This window comes from Haliotis rufescens, unplaced genomic scaffold (assembly GCF_023055435.1).
Source record: "Haliotis rufescens isolate VD_foot unplaced genomic scaffold, xgHalRufe1.0.p SCAF_7, whole genome shotgun sequence".
Classification (NCBI taxonomy): Eukaryota; Metazoa; Mollusca; class Gastropoda; order Lepetellida; family Haliotidae; genus Haliotis; species Haliotis rufescens.
The window spans coordinates 20,010,542-20,032,453 of NW_025964361.1; the positions used below are offsets into that span (position 1 = coordinate 20,010,542).

General features: G+C 39.1%; 1 protein-coding gene across 3 annotated transcripts; it reads left to right on the top strand.

Annotated features, from left to right (window-relative positions):
- Positions 1-274: 274 nt before the first annotated feature.
- Positions 275-21,638, top strand: LOC124139812 (arfaptin-2-like). Of its 3 annotated transcripts, none has more exons than XM_046507148.2 (6): positions 275-338; positions 3,203-3,476; positions 8,236-8,640; positions 9,385-9,478; positions 9,630-9,804; positions 16,107-21,638. In XM_046507148.2, the coding sequence occupies exons 2-6, from the start codon at positions 3,221-3,223 to the stop codon at positions 16,257-16,259; spliced, it is 1,083 nt and encodes a 360-aa protein (XP_046363104.1). In that variant the 5' UTR covers positions 275-338; positions 3,203-3,220; the 3' UTR covers positions 16,260-21,638. The 3 variants fall into 3 exon arrangements, with proteins under 3 accessions (XP_046363104.1, XP_046363103.1, XP_046363105.1); XM_046507147.2 differs by lacking the exon at positions 275-338 and adding an exon at positions 388-569; XM_046507149.2 differs by lacking the exon at positions 275-338 and adding an exon at positions 428-569 and having other exon boundaries at positions 3,203-3,428.
- Positions 21,639-21,912: the final 274 nt, after the last annotated feature.

Here is a 21,912-nt window from a genome sequence, read left to right on the forward strand (position 1 = left end):
GTTGATACGATGATTTTGCTCCACCCACAATCATGATATTTAAAGAGGTAATTTGATCACTGCTCAATTTTTTGGTGTCTGTATTCTTTTTGTAGTCATCACTTCATCAAATTTGTTTTAAAAACGTCATCACGCTTTTCTATAATTTCACTTCATCAAACACAGTCGACGGAACATTGGAAATGAACTCGGTGAGTGCATCTCCATCTCCATCTGAATGCCACAAGCAAAATACATTAGTAGTTGTAGGAGAAGCACTTCCATAACAAAATAACGGGATTTATCGCGAGATGACGTCATTAGCCAACACGTCGATGGACACACAGACATCTCGGCAGGTGAGTATTACCACAATATAAAACTAGTACTGATTTATTTTTATTTACTTAGCGTGAAGGGGTTTTGTATTTTAGTAACTACTGATTATATTCCCGCGGTGAATGCATTGTCCTGCTGACTTATAGGGTGGCCATTGTTTGAGAAATAAGGAAATCGGCTGGAAACTCGTCGATGCAGCGGTCACTCTCAGAATGTGATCACTGGTGCACACAATTTCATTTGTTCGTCAGGTGACTCGTTCGTCAAACTATTTTTGTAAACTTTGCTTGCACTCCTTTGATGCTCTGCTGTCCATTTTATGCTTCCCGTTCATATTAAATTGAACACGATAGAAATTTTGTATGATATCCCTTGCTCTTCAGACAACGTCAACTTCTCAGTATAGCCATTAGTCCCATTGACTATTGTTTACTGTGATTGTGCGAAACATGCATATAAGGGCTGGACGGGTAACTCGGATCGGGTGGATTCTGAGTAGGACCCGTATATCCACAGGACTACAAGTGGTTAGTCACATTGTTTAATGACAAAAAAATTCCAGAACTCCCATGTTTACGCTACAAGTCACTAATGTTTGCATTTCTCTCTGACTATACACACATTCCTTCTGACTTTCATATGTTTGAAAAAAGATAAGGCTTCAGTCAACTTCAGTGTTTGCATGACCAAATCTTTCTATATGTGTATCTAATTACATTTTGCCAAGGCTACGGTCAAACTAATCCCAATTGGATATTTTGTACCCATCTCTTGAGACCTACAACAGGTACCCGGGTAGGGTAATATAAATTCAACGAAGGTTCTTAAATACTTTCAAAACTAACATATCGCTTAACTGGAGAATCGACCTACCTTAAGAATTCAGCACCACGAAAGTTAACAAACACAATACCCTATGACGCAATTTGTGAAATTTTGTTGCAAAAGACACCTGCAAAACAATGCCCTGTGTGGCCAGCCTAGCAACAGAGTTGTTGGGGTCGTCTAGTGTGTATAAGCTCCTCTCAGTGATCTATCATCTCTGTATCATTGAATAAGCCCAGCAATGTTCACAGTTTTGAATATTTGTTTATGAAATATTGCCTGTGACAGCGCATATTATAGCAAGCGCTATAGTTTATGAAAAGCACATTTTTTAAAATATATTTTATATTTCGATTTCAACTAAATTCATGTGGCTAAAAGGATATATTATGTATACAGTATACATATTTCATTTTTTTTATTCATTAATTTTCATTATTATGCACGGGAATGCAGTTTATTAGGTATGTTATTTTGATACTGCACACATCCAAATGTCGCCAGCTGATTTACCTTGGAACATCTTTTTCACTAAATCAATTAGGTTTGTAGATTCCATATTTCTTGTGGCTGTGTCTCTGGCTTCACTGATCGTCTATCCTGAGGGTTAGTTAATTGTGTTGGGCAGGTTACCCCAAAATCCTTAGCCCTTGGATCCCCTTTATGATGGATCGCCCCTTTACGAGTTAGGTACCTGTTTAGTGGCTATTACCGGTAGATTCTATAGCAACTCCTAATATTCTTCACATAAAAAAGTTGAGAAAGCAGGATGAAATGGTTTAGTGTCAATATTTCCGTTACTGGAAACTGTCCTGGAACATCCACATAAGCCACTTTCACCTGCTACATTTGTTCAGTAATGATTCAAAAGCAGACTCACCAGCCATGCTTATGCCTTCCTTGACATCCTCCTTCCTCACTATGATCCACATTTTCCTTACAGTGATCCCTCCCACATTTTTCTGACACAAAATCACCCAACAAATGATTAAATATCATGTTATTCATATCATGTACCTGTGAATACGACTCCTGGAGCCGTTTTCAGTTCGTGCCATATTGGCTCATTCCTCACCACTTGGAATCTTGTAGATTACGGATTGGGACCAGTGTGCCAAATGGCAGTAGGATCACTCGTAAGTGTCCGTAGACTAAAGTCACGTGACACAAAGCCAACCCGTAACCTTTGTAAGAGTGTGTCACATATTCGACCCTTCTCGTTCAGATCCTAACGTCTTAGACATGACTAGGTAAATTTAACAATGTGGACTAGAAGTAGCTCAGTCTGTTGGCTGTCAGGCTAACTATCTTAAGGTTGAACATTTAGAATTTAGAATTAGCACCTGTCGAATGCATTATCACAATGTCTCCTGAGGATGATCTCTGTCCCGGGTCACGTCTTCAAGTGACCAGCAACCATTTTTTGTGAGAATCCGTAAGAACACTGTAAGGACAACTCGAATCATAGTAAGGAACTACAAAGTCATAGGCATGGCTACTGCCGTCACTAGGTTGTTGGCTTTTGAATAATTAGTGAAGAAATGTAGCAAGTGAAAGTGGCTTGGGTAGAAGAAATTCAATATGACAGTTTCCTGAAGTCAAAATCTTTGACATGAAACTACTTCATACTGTTAATTCAAATACGTTTGAGATTTGTTTAGAGATGATAGATCACTGATAGGAGCTTATGGACACTCGATGTCCCCTTACATCACAGGGTATTGTGCCATATATAAAAACTTTGTGGTACTGTATTCTATAGGTAGGCCGATCGATTTTACACTTTAGATCTAACAGTCATGTGACTATCATGACTATGGCTATTAACATTTCATTTGCTGAAGTGAATTTTAACTTGTAAGTTCCACCAAAGTCAAAACATAGAACCCTGAGGATAAATAGTTATCAAGTTTTAAGTTAATATTTTAAATGTTTTACTGATCAAACATTGAGAAAAATGGAAGCTGATAAAAAATTTAGTTCATTTCTAATATATACAATATTGTACAAAATGTAAGTTCTGTGTATAAACCTGTATTTCTTTTGTTTTGTTTACAAGGCAATGTAAATAGTCACCATGGCTAGAGAAGGGCAACAAGCAATACCAAATGGAATGGAAGGGGAAGAAGACACATTTGAAAGAGACTTGAAAGAGATGTTAGATGATGGGCCAAATTTGAATGATGCTAGTTCCAATGTTCAAGGTGGGACACCGACCAGAATGACCGCATCCTATGCAGGAAGTACAGCCTTGAGTTCATCATTTGAGTCTCCAGCAACGAGAAGTGCGTCACCCCAAGCCCGATTAACTCGCTCCTACACCATGCCTCCTGGTGTGTCTTCTCTCTGCTTTCCTTGCTTCTGACTTCATAACCTTGTTAGAGGTGTTATAACATTGCCCCGCAATGAATTAATTACCTTATAGTTATCCAAGCTAAAGCACCTTATCATCTGTCTAAATGAAGTTCTAGTACTTAACAGAATCATACCAACATGATTTGGAGGAAGCTAAGAGTGCAAGGTTATTAAAGGAGAAATAATACCCTGGATGAACAAGGATTGTTGATAACATGTTTGTTTAATCTTTGTACTCTTACAATTGCTCTCACAAAAGTTCAGAGAGTTCAGATGATGTCCAGTTGGTTTGAAGAATGATCATTTTTGATTTGGGGTGTCAATGCTTGGAATTTGAATAGTATCCATATATCGACTCAAAAATGTCACCATATATTATTGAATAACAAAATTAGTTATTTTATGGATACAGATGAAAACATCCTATATCAAGTACATGTATAAGCACCTGTAAATAATCAAGTTTATGTTGAATATGAAGAAGGCTGATCCATTTAATTGACAGTTTCAAATAAATATTTTTGCCTTTCTATCGTGCTTATGGTACATATAAATTTAAAAGTCATACATTTGTATAGATAGAGAATAAGTATTAAAATTGTACCAATACATCAGTTTTACACAATATACGATGGCATCCCTAGTTTTGATATTATCTGATCATGCTGATGTTGATGCTGAGATGTAGGCTATGAGCAATATAATCCGTGTAAATTTCTTTAGCATTGTTTCATAGTTTCACCTCTGACCAAATGAAATTGGGTTTTTTAAATAGAAATCAGCATGTTATTATATATTCTGAATATAAGGACTTCGTAAACAGAAATACATGCACCGGTAATGTTTTGCACACTCTACCTAACCATGTTACCTTTCCTCAGCTCATGCTTACTTAACAAACCATTGCTGTAAACATTACCTTCCCCTTCATGCTTGATAAAAAGATGTAGTTATACTATTCTACTATTTCACCACATGGCTTTAATTCATGTTTATATGCCTTTGACAATATATGGAATTACATCTGATTTCTGTCACACATGGTCACCTTAGTCAACTCTATATTTTAGTAAAATTTCAGAAAATCAAAATGTAGAGAAAGGCATGTGACCAGGCATATTTATTAAGCAGTATTTACTGAGAGTTGCTGTTGAGCATGTTAAGGATTAGAGAGGAGAAATTTGTAATTTCTGCAATTAATTGTTTTTTAGGGTTTGTTGTTTTTTTACGGCGCACTCAGCAATATTCCAGCTATATGACGGCGGTCTGTAAATAATAAAGTCTAGACCAGACAATCCAGTGATTGATATCATGATATTCGATCCACGCATTTGGGATCGATGACAAGCATCAACCAAGTCCGCAAGCCTGACAACCCGATCCCGTTAGTCGCCTCTTACAACAAGCAGTCGCCTGTGCTTCCTACTCTTACAAGGACACCTTCAATGGCTTTACTGTCATTTTTCTTGTTGAAAACTAGATGTCAGTGACAACTAGATGAAGTGAATGTAGATTCTAACTGATTATCGAGATAACTGTAGCAGCTGACACTCAGTCTGTCATGCACATGGCTGATGGCATTAAACATGAACAGGGGTTTTCAAGGCTTTCCATTAGGCAGGAATACTGCATATTTCCCATGCATAAACCAGCTCCCACAAGCAAACCATCAGCGTCACATCTCATGTATCTGTATTTGCCCTCGTACAACGTTACTATGAAAGAAAGTAGGTATTATTTAATCATTGCTATCACCCCTGGTTCTCTGTCTGGCTTGCATAATGTTTGCCTGTGAGTCAAGAGACAATAATCACATTGACATCTGAAAGACATATTGTCATCACAATTACTGTTATTAGACGATTTTGACCTACCTTTTAGGGGAAGGCTTGCAATGACATAATTATGCTGAGTATTTACACGTTTTTTAAAACAATTTAGTATCCATGGGGTAACTTACACATTTCAAAGGTTTAGGGGGTAAATAAAATCCTGACTCAGTCAAAGGGGAATATTTAAGAATGCATCCCTTGCATTAATGTTTCATTACTGGTATTTATGCTTGAAAAATGTGAAAATCAGTGTTGACAGTTACTTTTGTTCTGTGGCTGTGTTTGTTTTTGAACTGTTGACAACATGTAGGTGAGCTACAGTGCTGTGACACTATTTTTTAAGCACTATATACGGGGTATGATTTGGTTTCCTTATTTCTGTTTAATGTAAAGCATGATGAGTAAAACATGTGTCTACAGAACATTTTAAAAATAAGCATTCTTAGATTACACATATTCTTGATAAAACACTGCTTGTCTTGCTTTGATAGCCAGTAGCTCTTTTGCCTGAATATGTAAATAAGAAAACCTATTCTGACACAATGCTCACCATTATGCATGTGTATGATCTTGGGTTTGAATCTTGGTTGGCCCTGATAATGTTTCCACAGGGCTCGAAAAATCCACTTGTCCGCTCGTATTGATGAGTGGCAGCATGTGCTCATCCCACCGGACGAGTACATATTTCAGTCATGTCAATTCATCGCTTTTCGTTTTCAATATAATATGCAAAATAATTTCGAACCTAAAATAATCTCTCGCACGTTTTCAGCAGTAACAACAAAATACATGTCACTCATATCATAAAAAGCCAGCAAACTTGACAACTTTCTGTTAAAGAAATGAATAGTATTATGTGCAGAAATAAATTACATCGTATCACTTCAGGGTATTCGACCGCCTCCGTGGTCTTGTGGTAGAGCGTCCGCCCGGAGAGCGGAAGGTCCAGGGTTCGATCCCGGGCCGCGTCATACAAAAAGACGTTAAAAGATTGTACTTGTTGTTACCCTGCCTGGCGCTCGGCATTAAGGGGCTAAAACAAGGACTGGTCGGCTCGGAGTCAGTATACTGTGTCTGAGTGGGGTATTCATGTTAAACTGCGGCATGGTATCTCAGTGAGCTAGCACTATAAATCGGCATTAGTCCGGACTAGTACAAGCAGCCACACACACACATACACGTGCATGCACGTCGCTATATAAGTGCAATAATCTTGGACGCGACGTTAAACCCAATTTCACCTCACCTCACCTTCAGTGTATTCAGGTAAATGAAAGGGTGAAAACAAACTCAGTCACTTCAAATTTGAGATAAAACATCACTAGACGTGTTTATTTATCCTTTAAATTATATTTCCTGCTCTGCTAGGCATTGTTTTACATGCAGAAATTATGATAAAGTGTGTATATCTCACAAACTAAACCAGAAACAGCAATCAGCTGTACACACTTTTTCTTCCAATCTACTGGTGAATTGGTTAAAAATCACCCAATAATATAACTTCAAAGAATTTTGATGCAATGATCAGAAGTGTACATGAAAATATTATTTTATATATCTTCCAATATTGTGTTATTTTAGTTGCAGGTTGTTTATATATATTTCTGATTACAATAACCATACGCGTAGAACTTTGGTACAACTGATTGCTATTGCTGGATATTTTTTATTGTATGGAACATTTTGACCAGTCACGGTCGAGGTGATTGCGATAACTTTATGTTGACATTTTATACTACAACAAATATGGCTTTTAGCAAGTCAAAGTATGACATTTATGTATATGTATCCATTCACTGTCAACTAAAATTTGTTTCAAGGCATCAGTAGATGTAATCTGACAGTGGTTGCTGTAAATAATGCTGAGTTGTGGTTGCTGTAAATAATGCTGAGTTGTGCAATCTACCAATCACTGATCACCGACAATATAGAATGAAATTTTGAATAGAATCAATAAAATAGATTACAGACATAAGTCCACATGTACAATGAACACTCTTCATAGCCAGACTGTGTAATTACAAGATTAAATGGTGTACTTCAGTACAGATTTGTTGACATGGTATTTCCGGTGTTACATGCTCACAATAATGTCAAAGCGAAAGTGAAAACACTTTTAAGGGCAATGGTTGATGTACAAGTTTTTGATCAAGGACAATAGTGTTTGATGAGGAAAAACGTGATTTGATTATCAAACAGGGCGAAAAAGGAAATTGACTTCAATTACAGAAAGAAAATGTAATAATAACTGGGAACATAAAATTATCAAATATAAACTGGCAAGTGAAAATATTGCAGTACAAAATAATATCTACTAGCCCTGCAGGACAAGTTGAGTTTACAAGATTTTTCGAGCCCTGTTTTCAGGTTTGCCGGCTACACACCATTGCGTGTGGGTTTGACCAAAGTGTTAAAGAACTAAGACCTGCATCACTTCGGATTTTCCACCAGCAACAAGCTGGCATGTCATGATATAACTGAAAATGAAATACCGAACTCACTCGCTCAGAATCTAATTGCAACATGTAATATACGTTTCATTAAAGATGACAAGCTGACCTGAGCACTGCTGATGGTATATGATCAAGTTAATTCATTGATAATATTCTAGAGGTGGATCAAGTTTTAACTGTTTGCCAATTTCTTAACTAACCCAATGAAAGCATGATGATGTACCAATACAGTTTTATTACGTTTAGGCTTGGTGTCCTGATTTCTGACATGGTCACTATTGACATTGCATTGTCAGATTGATATAGGATCTTCCATAATACTCCCTGTAATCAAAATGTTGTTCTAATGATGTATGCAAGAAAGTTATGATGATACTTTTTGTCTAGAATGAAACGTAGTGACAATTGTGTTTCATGTCTGCCCTTGTTAACCACATGTTTTGTTTGTGCAGCCACCAGCAATGTGCCGCTGTCCTCACCACAGACAAATGGTGACTTTGTACCCAAGTCAATCACTCAGGCTGCAACCAAGCTGGAGTCACTGCGAGAATGGAGTATCAACACATTCAAGTGCACCAAGCAGATGCTGTCAGAGAGGTTTGGCAAGAGCTCTAAGACAGTGGATCTCGAACTAGAGGCTCAGATAGAAATTCTGCGAGACACCCAGCGCAAGTACGCCAGTGTGCTTCGTCTTGCCAGGGCTCTGACAAACCACTTCTTCTATGTGGTACAGACCCAGAGAGCCCTGGGAGAGTCTTTCTCTGATCTTGCACAGAAGGCTCCAGAGTTGCATGAGGAGTTTACATACAACTGTGAGACACAGAGGTCCTTGGTCAAGAATGGAGAAACCCTGTTAGGTTAGAATTTGACAAAATAGTTTAAAACATAATTTGCATACCACTCATTGGAAATCACACACATTTGGAAAGCATTTAGGAAAAGAAATTTCAAATTATGATTTGTTTAATGTACATGTATTTACAAAATACGAAATGTCTGTGTTTATTCTTGTTGCCAAATTGGTGGTGTCCTTAATGTTCATGCAGTGGGATGTAGCTTGACATGGCGATGCTGATAGTTTCCAATGTAACCGTACCAGGAAGTGATGCACATTGACATTGATGCTAGTACGGGTTACTTTATGCTGCAAGATTCTTGTATCTTACTGCTGCACATCTTGGATATTTCTTGCAGCGAAGTGAAGTAGACTAGGCATTACAAAGACTTTGTACAAGTACCAATTTTGGTCTTCACTATTTGATAGTTTTCTTAGTACATGTATTTGTATATGATATGCAGTTAGGGTCCAATGTCAGTATAGGGGCGGTCAGGTGGCCTAGTGGTTAAAGCGTTAGCTCGTCACGCCGAAGAACCGGTTCGATTCCCGACATGGGTACAATGTGTGAAGCCCATTTCTGGTGTCCCCCGCCGTGATATTGCTGGAATATTTCCAAAAGCGGCATAAAACCATACTCACTCACTCACTCACCTAATGTCAGTATTCATATGTTACATAAGTTATGATTCAAGAAGGAATAGGTATAGTTCTGATGTATAATACTGGAAACAGCTAATCAGTAACATATGGTGCTACGTTGCAGGTGCCCTGAACTTCTTTACCTCCTCTGTCAACACGTTGTGTAACAAGACCATGGAGGACACACTTCTCACTGTCAAGCTGTATGAAACAGCAAGGTAAGGGACAACTTCATACCTTATATTTCCTTGCGTTTGACTTTGAATAATTTTCTTTCTTAAATGGTAACTACGTTTTAACATATAATTTGTGTACATATCACATGCTCCTTGTTGTGTCCCACATCATACTGAATGGTCTTTGTTTCAGGCTGGAATTTGATGCGTATCGTAATGATATGGAGACTTTGAGTCTTGGTCCGAAAGATTCTACAACCGCCCAGAGACTTGATGAATCCAAACGGAAGTTTGAAGATCACAAGGTCAAGTTTGAGAGATTACGAGGAGATGTCTCCATCAAGCTAAAGTTCCTTGAAGAAAACAAGGTTTGCTTTAATGACATGATGTTAATTCTGTATAATTTAGTTAAATAATGTTATTCCCAGTCATACCAAAGCCGAACTGTTTCTTGTTTTCACTTCTGTGGAATCAATTATTTTTCTTGTTTACAATTCTGTGGAATCAATTATTTTTCTTGTTTCCAATAAGTCAACAAATTTTAAATATCTTCATGCAACTGTAAAGTAGTGATGCATTGGCTATTTTGCAAGCAATATGACATCTTCCCGAGGCAAGGGAGTTAACTGATTATATTAATAAGTATCCCATCCACACTGGGCATGGGGATAAGTCTCTGGTCAGATCGTAGGAGGCATCGTATCGCCCTTGTCTCACTTACAAATAGGTACAACCAGTCTAGAAACTATGGCTGGTAAAGCTTCTCAAACGAGAAACTGTATATTGGTGTGTATATTGGTTTTCGTACCTAGAAATAGGGGGCTTTCAAGGGGGACCGCCCTATACACAGGGTTGAAGAGTTTTGATATTTTTACATTATCGTGAGCACATAACACCAGAAATACCATGTAATCAAATCCATACTGAAGTGTTCATTGTATTATTGGACTTAGGTTTGTAATCTATTTTATTCAAAATTTCATTCAAGTTTGTTTCCACTTCATTTTGGCGAAAATGAGTGAAGTGATCAGTAGATCGCACAACTCACCAAATTTTTTACTTATCCTGCATTACTTCTCAATGCATTCACTGCTTACCTTATGACAAAAGACGGGACAGCACAATGGTCCTGTCCCTGGGTGAAGAAATACAATACTGTTATTTGTGGTCCCACTTTTCAAGACCATCACAGCTGTCCTGTGACCTTGATGACCCGAGGTCACATCACTGCCTCTCGTGCTACAGCACGGACGTCTACCAGCGGAGCTTTCATTTTGGATTAATTTAGACCTTCAGTTTTTGTCTACAATTGATCTGCGACAGGTGATGTATTCTTTTCATAACACTCTCACCATGTTGTGCAGTTTCATATGATCTATTTAGGCATTTTTTTCCCACCACATGCTGTTTGTTCACCGCCATTTTGAATTGTGTTACAAATGTTTGCCTGCAAGGGTAGTTAATTTGTTTACAATTCTCAGCTACTTATGTATAACATATTTATGTGTTCTTAAATACTACTAGCTTTGGCGTTACAATGAGTTGTGTATATACAAATTAATGACTACACCCTCAACTCGCTACAATATTTTTGCCGAGATTAATTCAATTCTATGGCACTCTTCCAGTTCCACATCATCAAAAAGTCTTTATTTGCGTAACTTATGCTTGCGCGTTGTACTAATTGTCGTGGAAAAAAATCTGCCAAGGATCTTCATCCACGTTGTTTGACATGCATGCAAATTTGTGCACCAAACTCTAAATGTGTCTTTTGCGTAAATCTCTCTCCGACGAGTTCTGCAATTTATAGGCAGGTCAAACATATTTTGCAGCAATCCCGTCGTGAGAAGATGACACATTTGCTGAATAGAGAGGGACATGGTTAGGTCATTACTACACAACCATTATCTTCGGCGGGTTATATGTCGGCCATTACTGTTACAGCTAAAGTGCATGTTCCGCCGAAAACCTCAATCCAGGGGATTTTGTGAGTATCATAACTGACCCTAATTTTCGGCCGCCTGAGACATCTAGTTCTGCTAGATCTGTGAGATCTCAAGACGCTTTGATGGGGGTAGCCCAAAACCCAAGCCACATTCCAGCCAACACCTACTATCCAAGCACATCGACAATGACATCAGCCCCAGGGCTATCCATGTACAATGCTATTCAGGCAACGCATGATCAGCTTACCAACATATCCAGCACAGCAGATACACGCTCAGGCGCCAACACCGTTCTGGAACACTGATTTGATGCAAGTCCATGTGGCAGCAGTCCATGACGCATTTGTATCCTGCGCCCACGCCTACGCCTATGTATCAGACTCCTGCGTCAGTTACATCTACGGCACAGGTCTTAGCACCTACGCCAGCGCCTAACGTATAAATGCTCCTGTTGTCAGTCATAATACAGCACATTCATCGTTGAATCGTGCCAGTGCACCTGCACATACTTGGACAATGACGCATGATTCCTATTCACCAGACGGATCATCTAAGCCCTCGGTCAGAGGTAGCACTACACATAGGAGTACAAGTCATTCACCATCTAGACGTTCACGTCAACATTTTAATGGTGAAGAGAAAGATTCTTCCACAGAATGGAATACTCATCTCAGTCTGGCACAGGTACCTGATTGGGAAGAGGATCGCCTCATTTCAGTGCCTTCCCCAGGTAACAGGCTGGATAAAAAGGACACACTATGGACACATCCTAAGTCGATCCGGTCGGCCTGATGAGGACAGATTAGATTAGACTTATGAATGAGGGCTTTTCCAGGCTGACGCTTACGCCGTTGTTTAAGCCACCCAAGTTTAGGTAGGATGAATTTCTATCCATGCTTTTGAGATTGCAGACCAGGCACATAGTTTGGATGAGGTTATACAGAGAATCACAGTAGGCTGCTACGTCACCCTTTGTCTTCCACATCTCTGTTTAATGAACAGATTACGAACACGCACGCCAAAGTTTCCAGTTACGCTAGGGATGAAACGGCACAGAACTTTGGAGCACGTTTCTCACAGTTTCCCGGCAGGTCAGGCAATTATAAGCCTAGATGCAAGTCTCTCAAGGAAGGCCAGACGCAGGACTCCTTTCATGGAATTCAACAATTCCTGAATCCTTACATCAGGCGTCAGGATCCACTCAAGGCCATTACTCTACCCGCTCAACTAAGGCCTTACCTCAATTGGTGGACGGTAGTCGAATGTCTTAGGAGCAGTCTCTTCATCCGGTTATCCCTGAATCTACACCTGTTCGTAGACGCCTCCCTTCAGGGGACGGGTGCTCACCTGTAAGGCCAGACAGCCTCAGGGCTATGGTCAGGCGCTCATCAAAAGTGGCACATAAACAACCTGTAGTTGGAAGCGTTTATTCTGGCCGTATCACATTGGCAGAATCAACTACATTCAGCCCAACTTGCAATATCCACAGACAACAGCACTGTGGTGTGGTGCCTGCGCAATCAGGGAACAACACACTCCCACTCCCTGCTTCAACAGACATTCAGGTTTTTTCATCTAGTGGAATCGGTTGCAACTAAAGTTCATAGTTCAACACATCCCAGTATGTCTAAACATGCTTTATCCATGCTTTATTGCGTCCAGACAGGGTGGTCCAAACCAAGTGGAAATTTCACTCAGAAGCATTCCAGGTACTGCTTCAGAAGTTTGGGCAACCAAACACCGTCCTGTTTGCAACTTGTCAAAATTACTGACTCATGACGTATGTCTCCCCGTTACCCGATCCGCAGGCTTGGGCAGTAGACGCGTTCAGCATCCCTAGGGAGGGGCTAAAAGCAAACACTTTTCAACCACCAGTTTTACTTCCCAGGGTAATGCAAAAGATCAAAGAGACAAGGAGTCTTGCTCTAACTTTGGTCACACCCTGGTGGCCAGCGAGATGATTGTTCGTTGAGCTCAGAAATCTAGCAGTAGACGATCCACTAACCCTCCCACAGTGGTCCAACCTACTTATCCACCCTCACAGCAAATTGCCTCATCCAACACCAGACAGGTTTCGTCTGCATGGTTGGTATGTCTTAAAAAGGCGTTAAGTGCAAAGGGCTATTCGGCACAGGCAGCAATCGTCCCTCTAATAGAGGTTTATACAATGACAAGTGGGGATTGTTTGAAACTTTGTGCAAGGCGAAAAGTCAAGACCCTACAACTACGTCACCACAAGTTCTCGCTTAATACCCCCTACATCTGTGTACCCAAATACACTTGAAAGGTGGCACCATTACCACGTAGTTGGGGCCCGTGAAGATGCGGGGTAGAATAGGTCTTCAGCAACCCATGCTTGCTGTAAAAGGCGACTATGCTCGTCATAAAAAGGCGACTAACTGGATCGGGTGGTCAGACTCGCTGACTTGGTTTGATGCATGTCATCGATTCCAATTGCATGGATCGATGCTCATGATATTAATCACTGGAATGTTTGGTCCAGACTCGATTTTTTTACAGACCACCATCATATAGCTGGAATATTGCTGAGTGCGGCGTTAAACAACAAACCGACCGACCAACCAACCAACTATGTACTTGGTTGCACTGAACTCAGTGTTGGCCATTCCGGAAAATCACAAGATGACTAAGGAAGCGAAGATGAGGGTGAACTTCAGCTATGCCCCTTGTGGGCATTACGAGTTTTCATCCGCCGTTCCAAGACTAGGCGTGGTTCAATGAAGCGGTTATTTATACCTGTTTCTCCTATGTCCATGACCGAAGTTACTCCATATCTCTATGGTTACGCACAGTCATCCTTCAGGCCTACGAGATCGCCAATCTGGATCCAGCAAGAGCGAATAATCCTCACGAGATCAGGGCAATAGCCTCTACCATGGTGTTGCACAGCAATTGCTCGATTAAAACAATCATGGAAGGATTCTGACACAGTTTTCGCCAGTCATTATTTTCGTGAGCACGTCTAAGTCATATGAAGTTTTGGAACGGTTGTAGCCCAGCAGGTTACCAACCTCCGGTACAAATAATGAACTCGCGCTATACAGAGCCATTCCATTTCCGGTGCAGTCGCTTAGATTTTGCCAGTGGAAGAATATTAGACAATTGGTTGTCTACAAGGACTCTATGTTGCTGTAAGTAAGACTTAGCTGGTAAGCTAATTTGATTTTATTGCAATGGTGTATAGGGAGCTATTCTTTAGTTCATGTTTTTTTCACATTGAAATACCCTGACCCTAATGGCGTTTTTCTGAACTTTTCCGCATCACAGTTTATTGGAGGGTTTCCCACCTCCAAACCGTCCGATACAGATGCAGACCATTCCAATATTTGGCAAGGTCATATTTCCAAGCTTGGATTTGTTTGGTTTGTTTGGATTTGTTTGGAAATGTTTGGAAATGTTTGGATACAACATGTCATAATCATAATGCAGGATAAGTAAAACAAATAGTAAAATCTAAATATTTTTTACATTTGTATACTTATCCTGCATTACTACGTTGAAGGCCCACCTGTCGCAGACTTGCCTCCCCACTTTGGCTTCAAGACCTCAACAGTATGTTGAGTGGGACTATGAGCAACAGTATTTTATTTCTTCACTCAGGACCATCGCCGTTGTGCTGTCCCGTCTTTTGTCGTAAAGTAAGCAGTGAATGCATTAAGGAGTAATGCAGGATAAGTATACAAAAATATTTAGATTTTGCTAGTAATACAGCAACCACGATCTGATTACTGTTATTGTCGCCTTGAAACAAACTTTCATGGACAGAGAATGGATATATGTATCATAACTGCCACACTTTGACTTGTTGAAAGTCATATCATATGTCAAATATAAAGATTTTGCGAGTGCAGGAGCATCAACGGTGATTGGTCAGATTGTTCAATACAAAAAAATATCTGACAATAGTGATCATCTGTACTAAAGTGTTATACTTATGGTTATTAATTTATTTTTAATATATATATATATAGAAAAGCTACAACTAAAATAACATGATAATGGAATATATTTTTCCTGATAAAATAATAGTTTCAGATACAAATCTCCCAATCATTATATTATTATGTTATTAGGTAATTTTTAACCGTATCACCGAGAAAACGTGTACAGCTGATCGCTGCTTCCGGCTTAGTTTACAAGACATTACACACAGAAATCTTAATCTCTGCATATGAAACAATTCCTAGCAGAAAAGGAAATACAATTTAATCGGTAAATCATGTCGTCTAATATTTATCACCTGTTCGTTTTACTGAATTCGCTGAAGGGCTACAAATGTAGGGATTGTGTATGCGGTGGTGATGTGCTTCATTCCGATTCACTTTACATATGGGGTATATAAATTAGCATCAATTTTGAAGGCTTTTACAGGGGGTTCGCTTTATGGATGGCGATATACAGTATGTCTTGGAAGTGAATCAACTACTGTAAACAAGCTCCTCACAGTGGAGCTCTCTGTACTTGTAAGGTAATGAAGGTGTCAAGCACTGGGCGCAACTTGGACAACTAAGGGAGATCACTCCAATGTACCAGCTGCCATGGGAGTATCACTGTGGGCCACCATATTCAACATTTTATGAGCGTTTCAGGCTGTGAACACTAACAATCATCAGGAATGGCATAACAAAAGGTTACTGTTATACTCGTAAGTACTGTTGCCATTTGTCTTGTGGTTGTGTTGATGGTTGTGGTCCTTGTTTCAGGTGAAGGTGATGCACAAACAGCTGCTGCTGTTCCATAACGCTGTGTCTGCCTACTTCTCGGGAAACGAGGCTATGCTGGACACGACACTGAAGCAGTTTAACATCAAACTTAAACGTCCAAATGCTGAGAAGCCATCATGGATAGAACAGTAAACATGCAGAAGATACCTTGGCTAATACTAGACTTTATTGTAAGGTGCTTTACACACATCAGACATTTGTTTAATGAACTGAATCTCTAATAATGTACACGTACATTGTGGATGAATGTTTGTATCAAGCACTGTAGATCCTTTACAGATATGAGTATGATAACATGTATTATTTGCTGACTGAGGGAAAACGTTTATGATGTACTGAGTTCATCAAATTGTGATGTAAGGATTTACAGCCATTAGATGGCTATTGATATGTTGTGCCTATGCTGGTGTGTCCACTCTTTCCATACTGGTGTGTGGGTTGTCTTGGTGTGTGCACTCTCTCTCCATGCTGGTGTGTGCTTACTCTGTCCATGCTGATATGTGCTTACTTTCTCTCTATGCTCGTTTTTGCTTATTCTGTCCATGTTGGTGTGTGCTTACTCTGTCCATGTTGGTGTGTGCTTACTCTGTCCATGTTGGTGTGTGCTTACTCTCTCCATGCTGGTGTGTGCTTACTCTCTCCATGTTGGTGTGTGCTTACTCTCTCCATGTTGGTGTGTGCTTACTCTGTCCATGCTAGTATGTACACTCTCTCTCCATGCTGGTGTGTGCACTCCCTCCATGCTGGTGTGTGCACTCTCTCCATGCTGGTGTGTGCACTCTCTCCATGCTGGTGTGTGCACTCCCTCCATGCTGTTGTGTGCTTACTCTGTCCATGTTGGTGTGTGCTTACTTTCTCCATGCTGGTGTGTGCACTCTCTCCATGCTGGTGTGTGCACTCTCTCCATGCTGGTGTGTGCACTCTCTCCATGCTGGTCTGTGCACTCTCTCCATGCTGGTGTGTGCACTCTCTCCATGCTGGTGTGTGCACTCTCTCCATGCTGGTGTGTGCTTACTCTTTCCATGCTGGTGTGTGCACTCTCTCCATGCTGGTGTGTGCACTCTCTCCATGCTGGTGTGTGCACTCTCTCCATGCTGGTGTGTGCACTCTCTCCATGCTGTTGTGTGCTTACTCTTTCCATGCTGGTGTGTGCACTCTCTCCATGCTGTTGTGTGCTTACTCTTTCCATGCTGGTGTGTGCTTACTCTTTCCATGCTGGTGTGTGCTTACTCTTTCCATGCTGGTATGTGCTTACTCTTTCCATGCTGGTGAGTGCACTCTTTCCATGCTGGTGTGTGCTTACTTTCTCCATGCTGGTGTGTGCTCTCTCTATACTGAGGTGAGCTCTCTCTATACTGGTGTGTGCACTCTCCTGCCAAGGCTGGATCAGTGTGTTTCTAGAACTGGTGTTTCCCTTTATAAACCTATCGAACTAAAATACTGTTCAAAGCAGCATTTAACCAATTTCCTCTCATTATTTAAAATATCTTGTAGTTCCTTTCAATCATTGTTGTGTTGTGAGAATACTTTCATTATTTTCCTGCACAGTGGCATGTGCCATTGTTTCCTCCTCCCAAGTCAGTAGTGATTGATGAGTTGTTTTGTTTTAGTGACTGGCGACAAAATGCTACTGTGTCACTTGGAATAAAATAATGTCAACAATCTCTGAAGTCATTTTCCTCCACAACATCAAACAACCTAGTTGGGAGAATTTTGAGAAAGTAAACTCAAATGACTTTTTTTCATGAATAATAATGGCATTAAGTATATGTTGAATATAGAAAGGGTTATTCATCGTGTTGGACACATGTCATTTAGCAAATAAAAGAAATAACTATTTACATTACTGGTCCTCTCATTATACGCAGCATTTTGCACACAGCGCTTTGCAGAGAGAAACCTTATGTTTGTTATTCCTGATCAAGCAAACACTCGCACACCTTGCTTCCTGTGGTACTATTATCAGTCTGTGACTGGGTTAACGGTGGCAGTGTCACATACCGCTGTACACCAACACTACTCATGGTAGTGTGGGAAGTGGATTGAACCTTCTGTTTGTTTATAGATGTTCCTACTCTCCATGCTCTTGGTGTACTGATGATTATAGTTATTACAATGTAATGTATGAAATGGGTATCTGTTTGCTCCTTGTTTCATTTGAGAATGAATATGAAAGGAAGTAAAATCTGTGGTATTTCAAAGAGAAGTATTTATGACATGTTTCACCAGGTAACATTGTGACTTCATTGGTTATTGTTGGGTAGTGCTTGTCATTGCACTAAGCCTTTTGTAGCTATTTGTACTCAAAGAAATTCACCATACTTTAGCATACATTTCGTTTGAGCACTCTGTTTTTAACTGTTTGCATTGAACTTCCAGGTTACTTTAACCCTACTTCGGTAATACTGGTCCAAATTGTGTAGGTGATGACGTGCCCTGTCGCTGATAAAATAATATGCCAATCCTCGGTTAGTAATGGAGTTTACTACTACTACTACTACTACTACTACTACTACTACTCCTACTATCTAAAGAGCATGTTTCACATTTCATAATAATACAGAAGGGAACAAATCCTTGGTGGATCAGTTTTGGGTATAAAAAAGACTATGACATCAACTAGAACATGTAAACTCTAGTCAGTTAACTGTATTTATGCTTCTTTATCACATGGTGAATTCACTGGGGGCCAGACTTTATACTGATACAGAAGTTTCAGTATTGCCCAAGTTATTCATTGAGTTAATGGTTTTAATCTTGCATGTCCTACTAAAGTAATTCCCTTCACTGACCCTACCTGTGTGAAGCAAGTGACCCTCAGTCGCTTTAGCTTCTGTGTGACTTGCCATGACTTGGTGGCAGCAATGTAAAAATAAATTGTAAATTTTGCTTTTGATTGAAATTGACACAAAGATGTACATTTCAATCACTATTAGCATTATCTGCGTTGTATATACCATCTGTTGTCATTGCCTGTAACTGTACATAGCATATAATGCATTGCTCATTTTTACACTCCTAATGGTGTAAGTTTGTAAATATCTTTGTATGGGAATCCTAGTTTTAGTACCATTTCCTTTCCTATTGTTCAGCATCACGTCAGTGTGTGTACTAATGAATGACTGAATGGATGACAGCTCCTCAGTGTAATCAACATGATGAAATTCAACATCACCAGACCATAAGGGGACAGCAGTTTGAAAATGTTTACATGTTTTATGGTAGCTAATAATCACAGACATATGCACCTGAGTTGTAGGCTGTTGATCTAGATAAAAATGTTTTAAATTTATCTTATTCTAAATTGCAACCTGGCCTTCACATTAAACCCAATCATATTAGTTTCAGTTATAGCTGTATGTTTTTTTCCCAGATATTAGTTGAGCAAACTTCTCTGTTTCTTATGCATGATTGTATTGTTTGACTTGTTTAAGAACATGGTATGTCCCAGTGTCTAAGGGGGAGGGTCATGGTTAATCTGTTGATATCATGGCAGTGGATTGCCTGGTACCCAAAGTATAACATGCTGTAGTTAGTTCACTTTGTGCTTTGACCTTTTATCGGTTTTTCGCTAAGTAGTTTTGCGTACATTTCAAACATATATTTAAGTCCCAAAATTTTATGAACATATTATGGTTTCCTGTGTTACCTTCCAACTGTTTGTGTTGTTTGCTTCCACACAATGATTTTTTTTATTTGTGTTTTTGCAACCCTGAATTCAGTGTTGTGCATTAAAAGACTGCATAAAGAGATAGTTCATCATCACATTATATGTAGTAATTGTGCAGTGCAGGTGTTTGCTCATTATGAAATCCAGTTTGATATGATGTGAAACATTGCTACAGTAGTCCTATTACATGCTTTGTTTATATTTGGGTAGTGCCCTCATGTATCAATCTGATTTCTGTAGTAACTGGTCTTATTAACTACATGTGTGTGATGGACAAACTGAATGGCCAGTTTTCACAAACCTCCGTTAAGACCTCTCAAAAGGAAAAAGAAAAGTTATTAAATAAATAATTATGTTTCAAGAAAACAGATTTGTTTTACAGTTTTGATATTTTATCTGTTTGTGTTAACATAATGAATACAGTATCACATTGTGTTTTCTTTCCAAGTTTGTATGGTAGTTGTAAAATTCTAGATAATCAGAATTAAGTTATGACTTAACTGGATGCAGTGTACTGCCAGCATAGAAAAGGTGGAATTTAGGACATTTAGAGTATTTATTTGGAATATTTTGTTTGCTTTTAGATGTGCCTGGTTATAGATATGTTTTAATTTTTTGTTTGATAGTAGCTGTAAAATATGAAACCCAAATAATGTATAATAAACATGTATTCCTATGGTCACTGTGAATTACTGTCAACATTGTATGAGTAACATTCAGTTTGAAAACAGTGCATCATTGTCTTTGAGTGATATGTCGTCTCAGGCACACATGGACATAACCTTGTGTGTGATAAGGATCTTTCTGACCCATAAGGGAAGCCAGATAGAGGGTATAAAATGTTCTGTAATGATCTGAGGAATTAGTTTGTTTTTATAAATAACTCTGCCTTTCATTTGTTGCCAGTTCTACTTTTCGCATATTCTGGATTCTGATTCTGATTCTATGACTGCAACTTGATCAATATTCCCTATACATCCATCAACTTGTTCAAACTTTAAAATGTTCTTACTGAGCCACTGTAACGTTATGTCAACACTTGTGACCAACATTATGAATTCTCTCACTCGCCAATGTTGACTTATATAATTGTTATCTTACGTTGGTTAAAGTTGATTAATTAATTGCAATAACACGTTTCTTACATTTTTCATCCTTTTGTCTAAGTGCAAGCGATACAAGTATACTAAATTTGAATGGTAATAGTGAGCTATTTAACACAATCACATGAGTCATGACAAGGCCACTTGTTTACTGTTTGTTGTGTTGGGATACATCTGTTTTTAGTAACAGCTGCTTATGATTTCGAAGGTGGTTGGGAATGAGATATCCTGAGACAATTCCAGTGAATGGGAAAGATAAACTAATTCTTCGTATCTCATTAGTTATGCTCATAAACCATCATAGTCAGAAGAGTTAGCTGGGATGACTTTAGTACCTTACAATGCAACAGCTGCTTGTATATTGGCATCTTCAGAGGGGTATGGCTTGCTATTATAAGGTTGAGTCCATAGTACTGTCTTGTAAAGCTTACCAGTATATTGTAATGCAGAATCTGGTAGATTGTTGACGACTTTGCATCTGTGTCTATGAATGGGATTTAGTTATCCTTACTGTAGTCACATCTTGCTTTGCTACACATATATATATGTAAACACTTGGACATTATTACCACTCTTCAACTTCATGAAATACAAAGGTATTTGTTGTTGCCGACTCTGTTTATATTATTTACTTTTGTTTTTGTTTTCATCTGTGATCATAACCTGATTTTTAAAGCAAATATTGATTTCACCATAGCATAATGGATGAGCAGAAATAAATTTTCCATCTTGTCTGAAGAATCCTGTTTTGTTGTATTTACAATCTCATTAAAATCAGATCTTAGTTCTCGCTACCGCTCAACAAAGGTCTGAGGACATCCTATTAGGGATCACGTCAGAACGACCTTTCATCAAGATCATGAAAGTGACAGTCGGAATGTGAATTCTAATCATGCAGCCTCGAAAACTTTAAAACAGAGTATTTCGAATGATAGTTACGGGTTTAACGACTGATTCTATACATTCTAGACCATATATTAGCCATTCAAGAATGTTCTTTTGATCAGGTTTC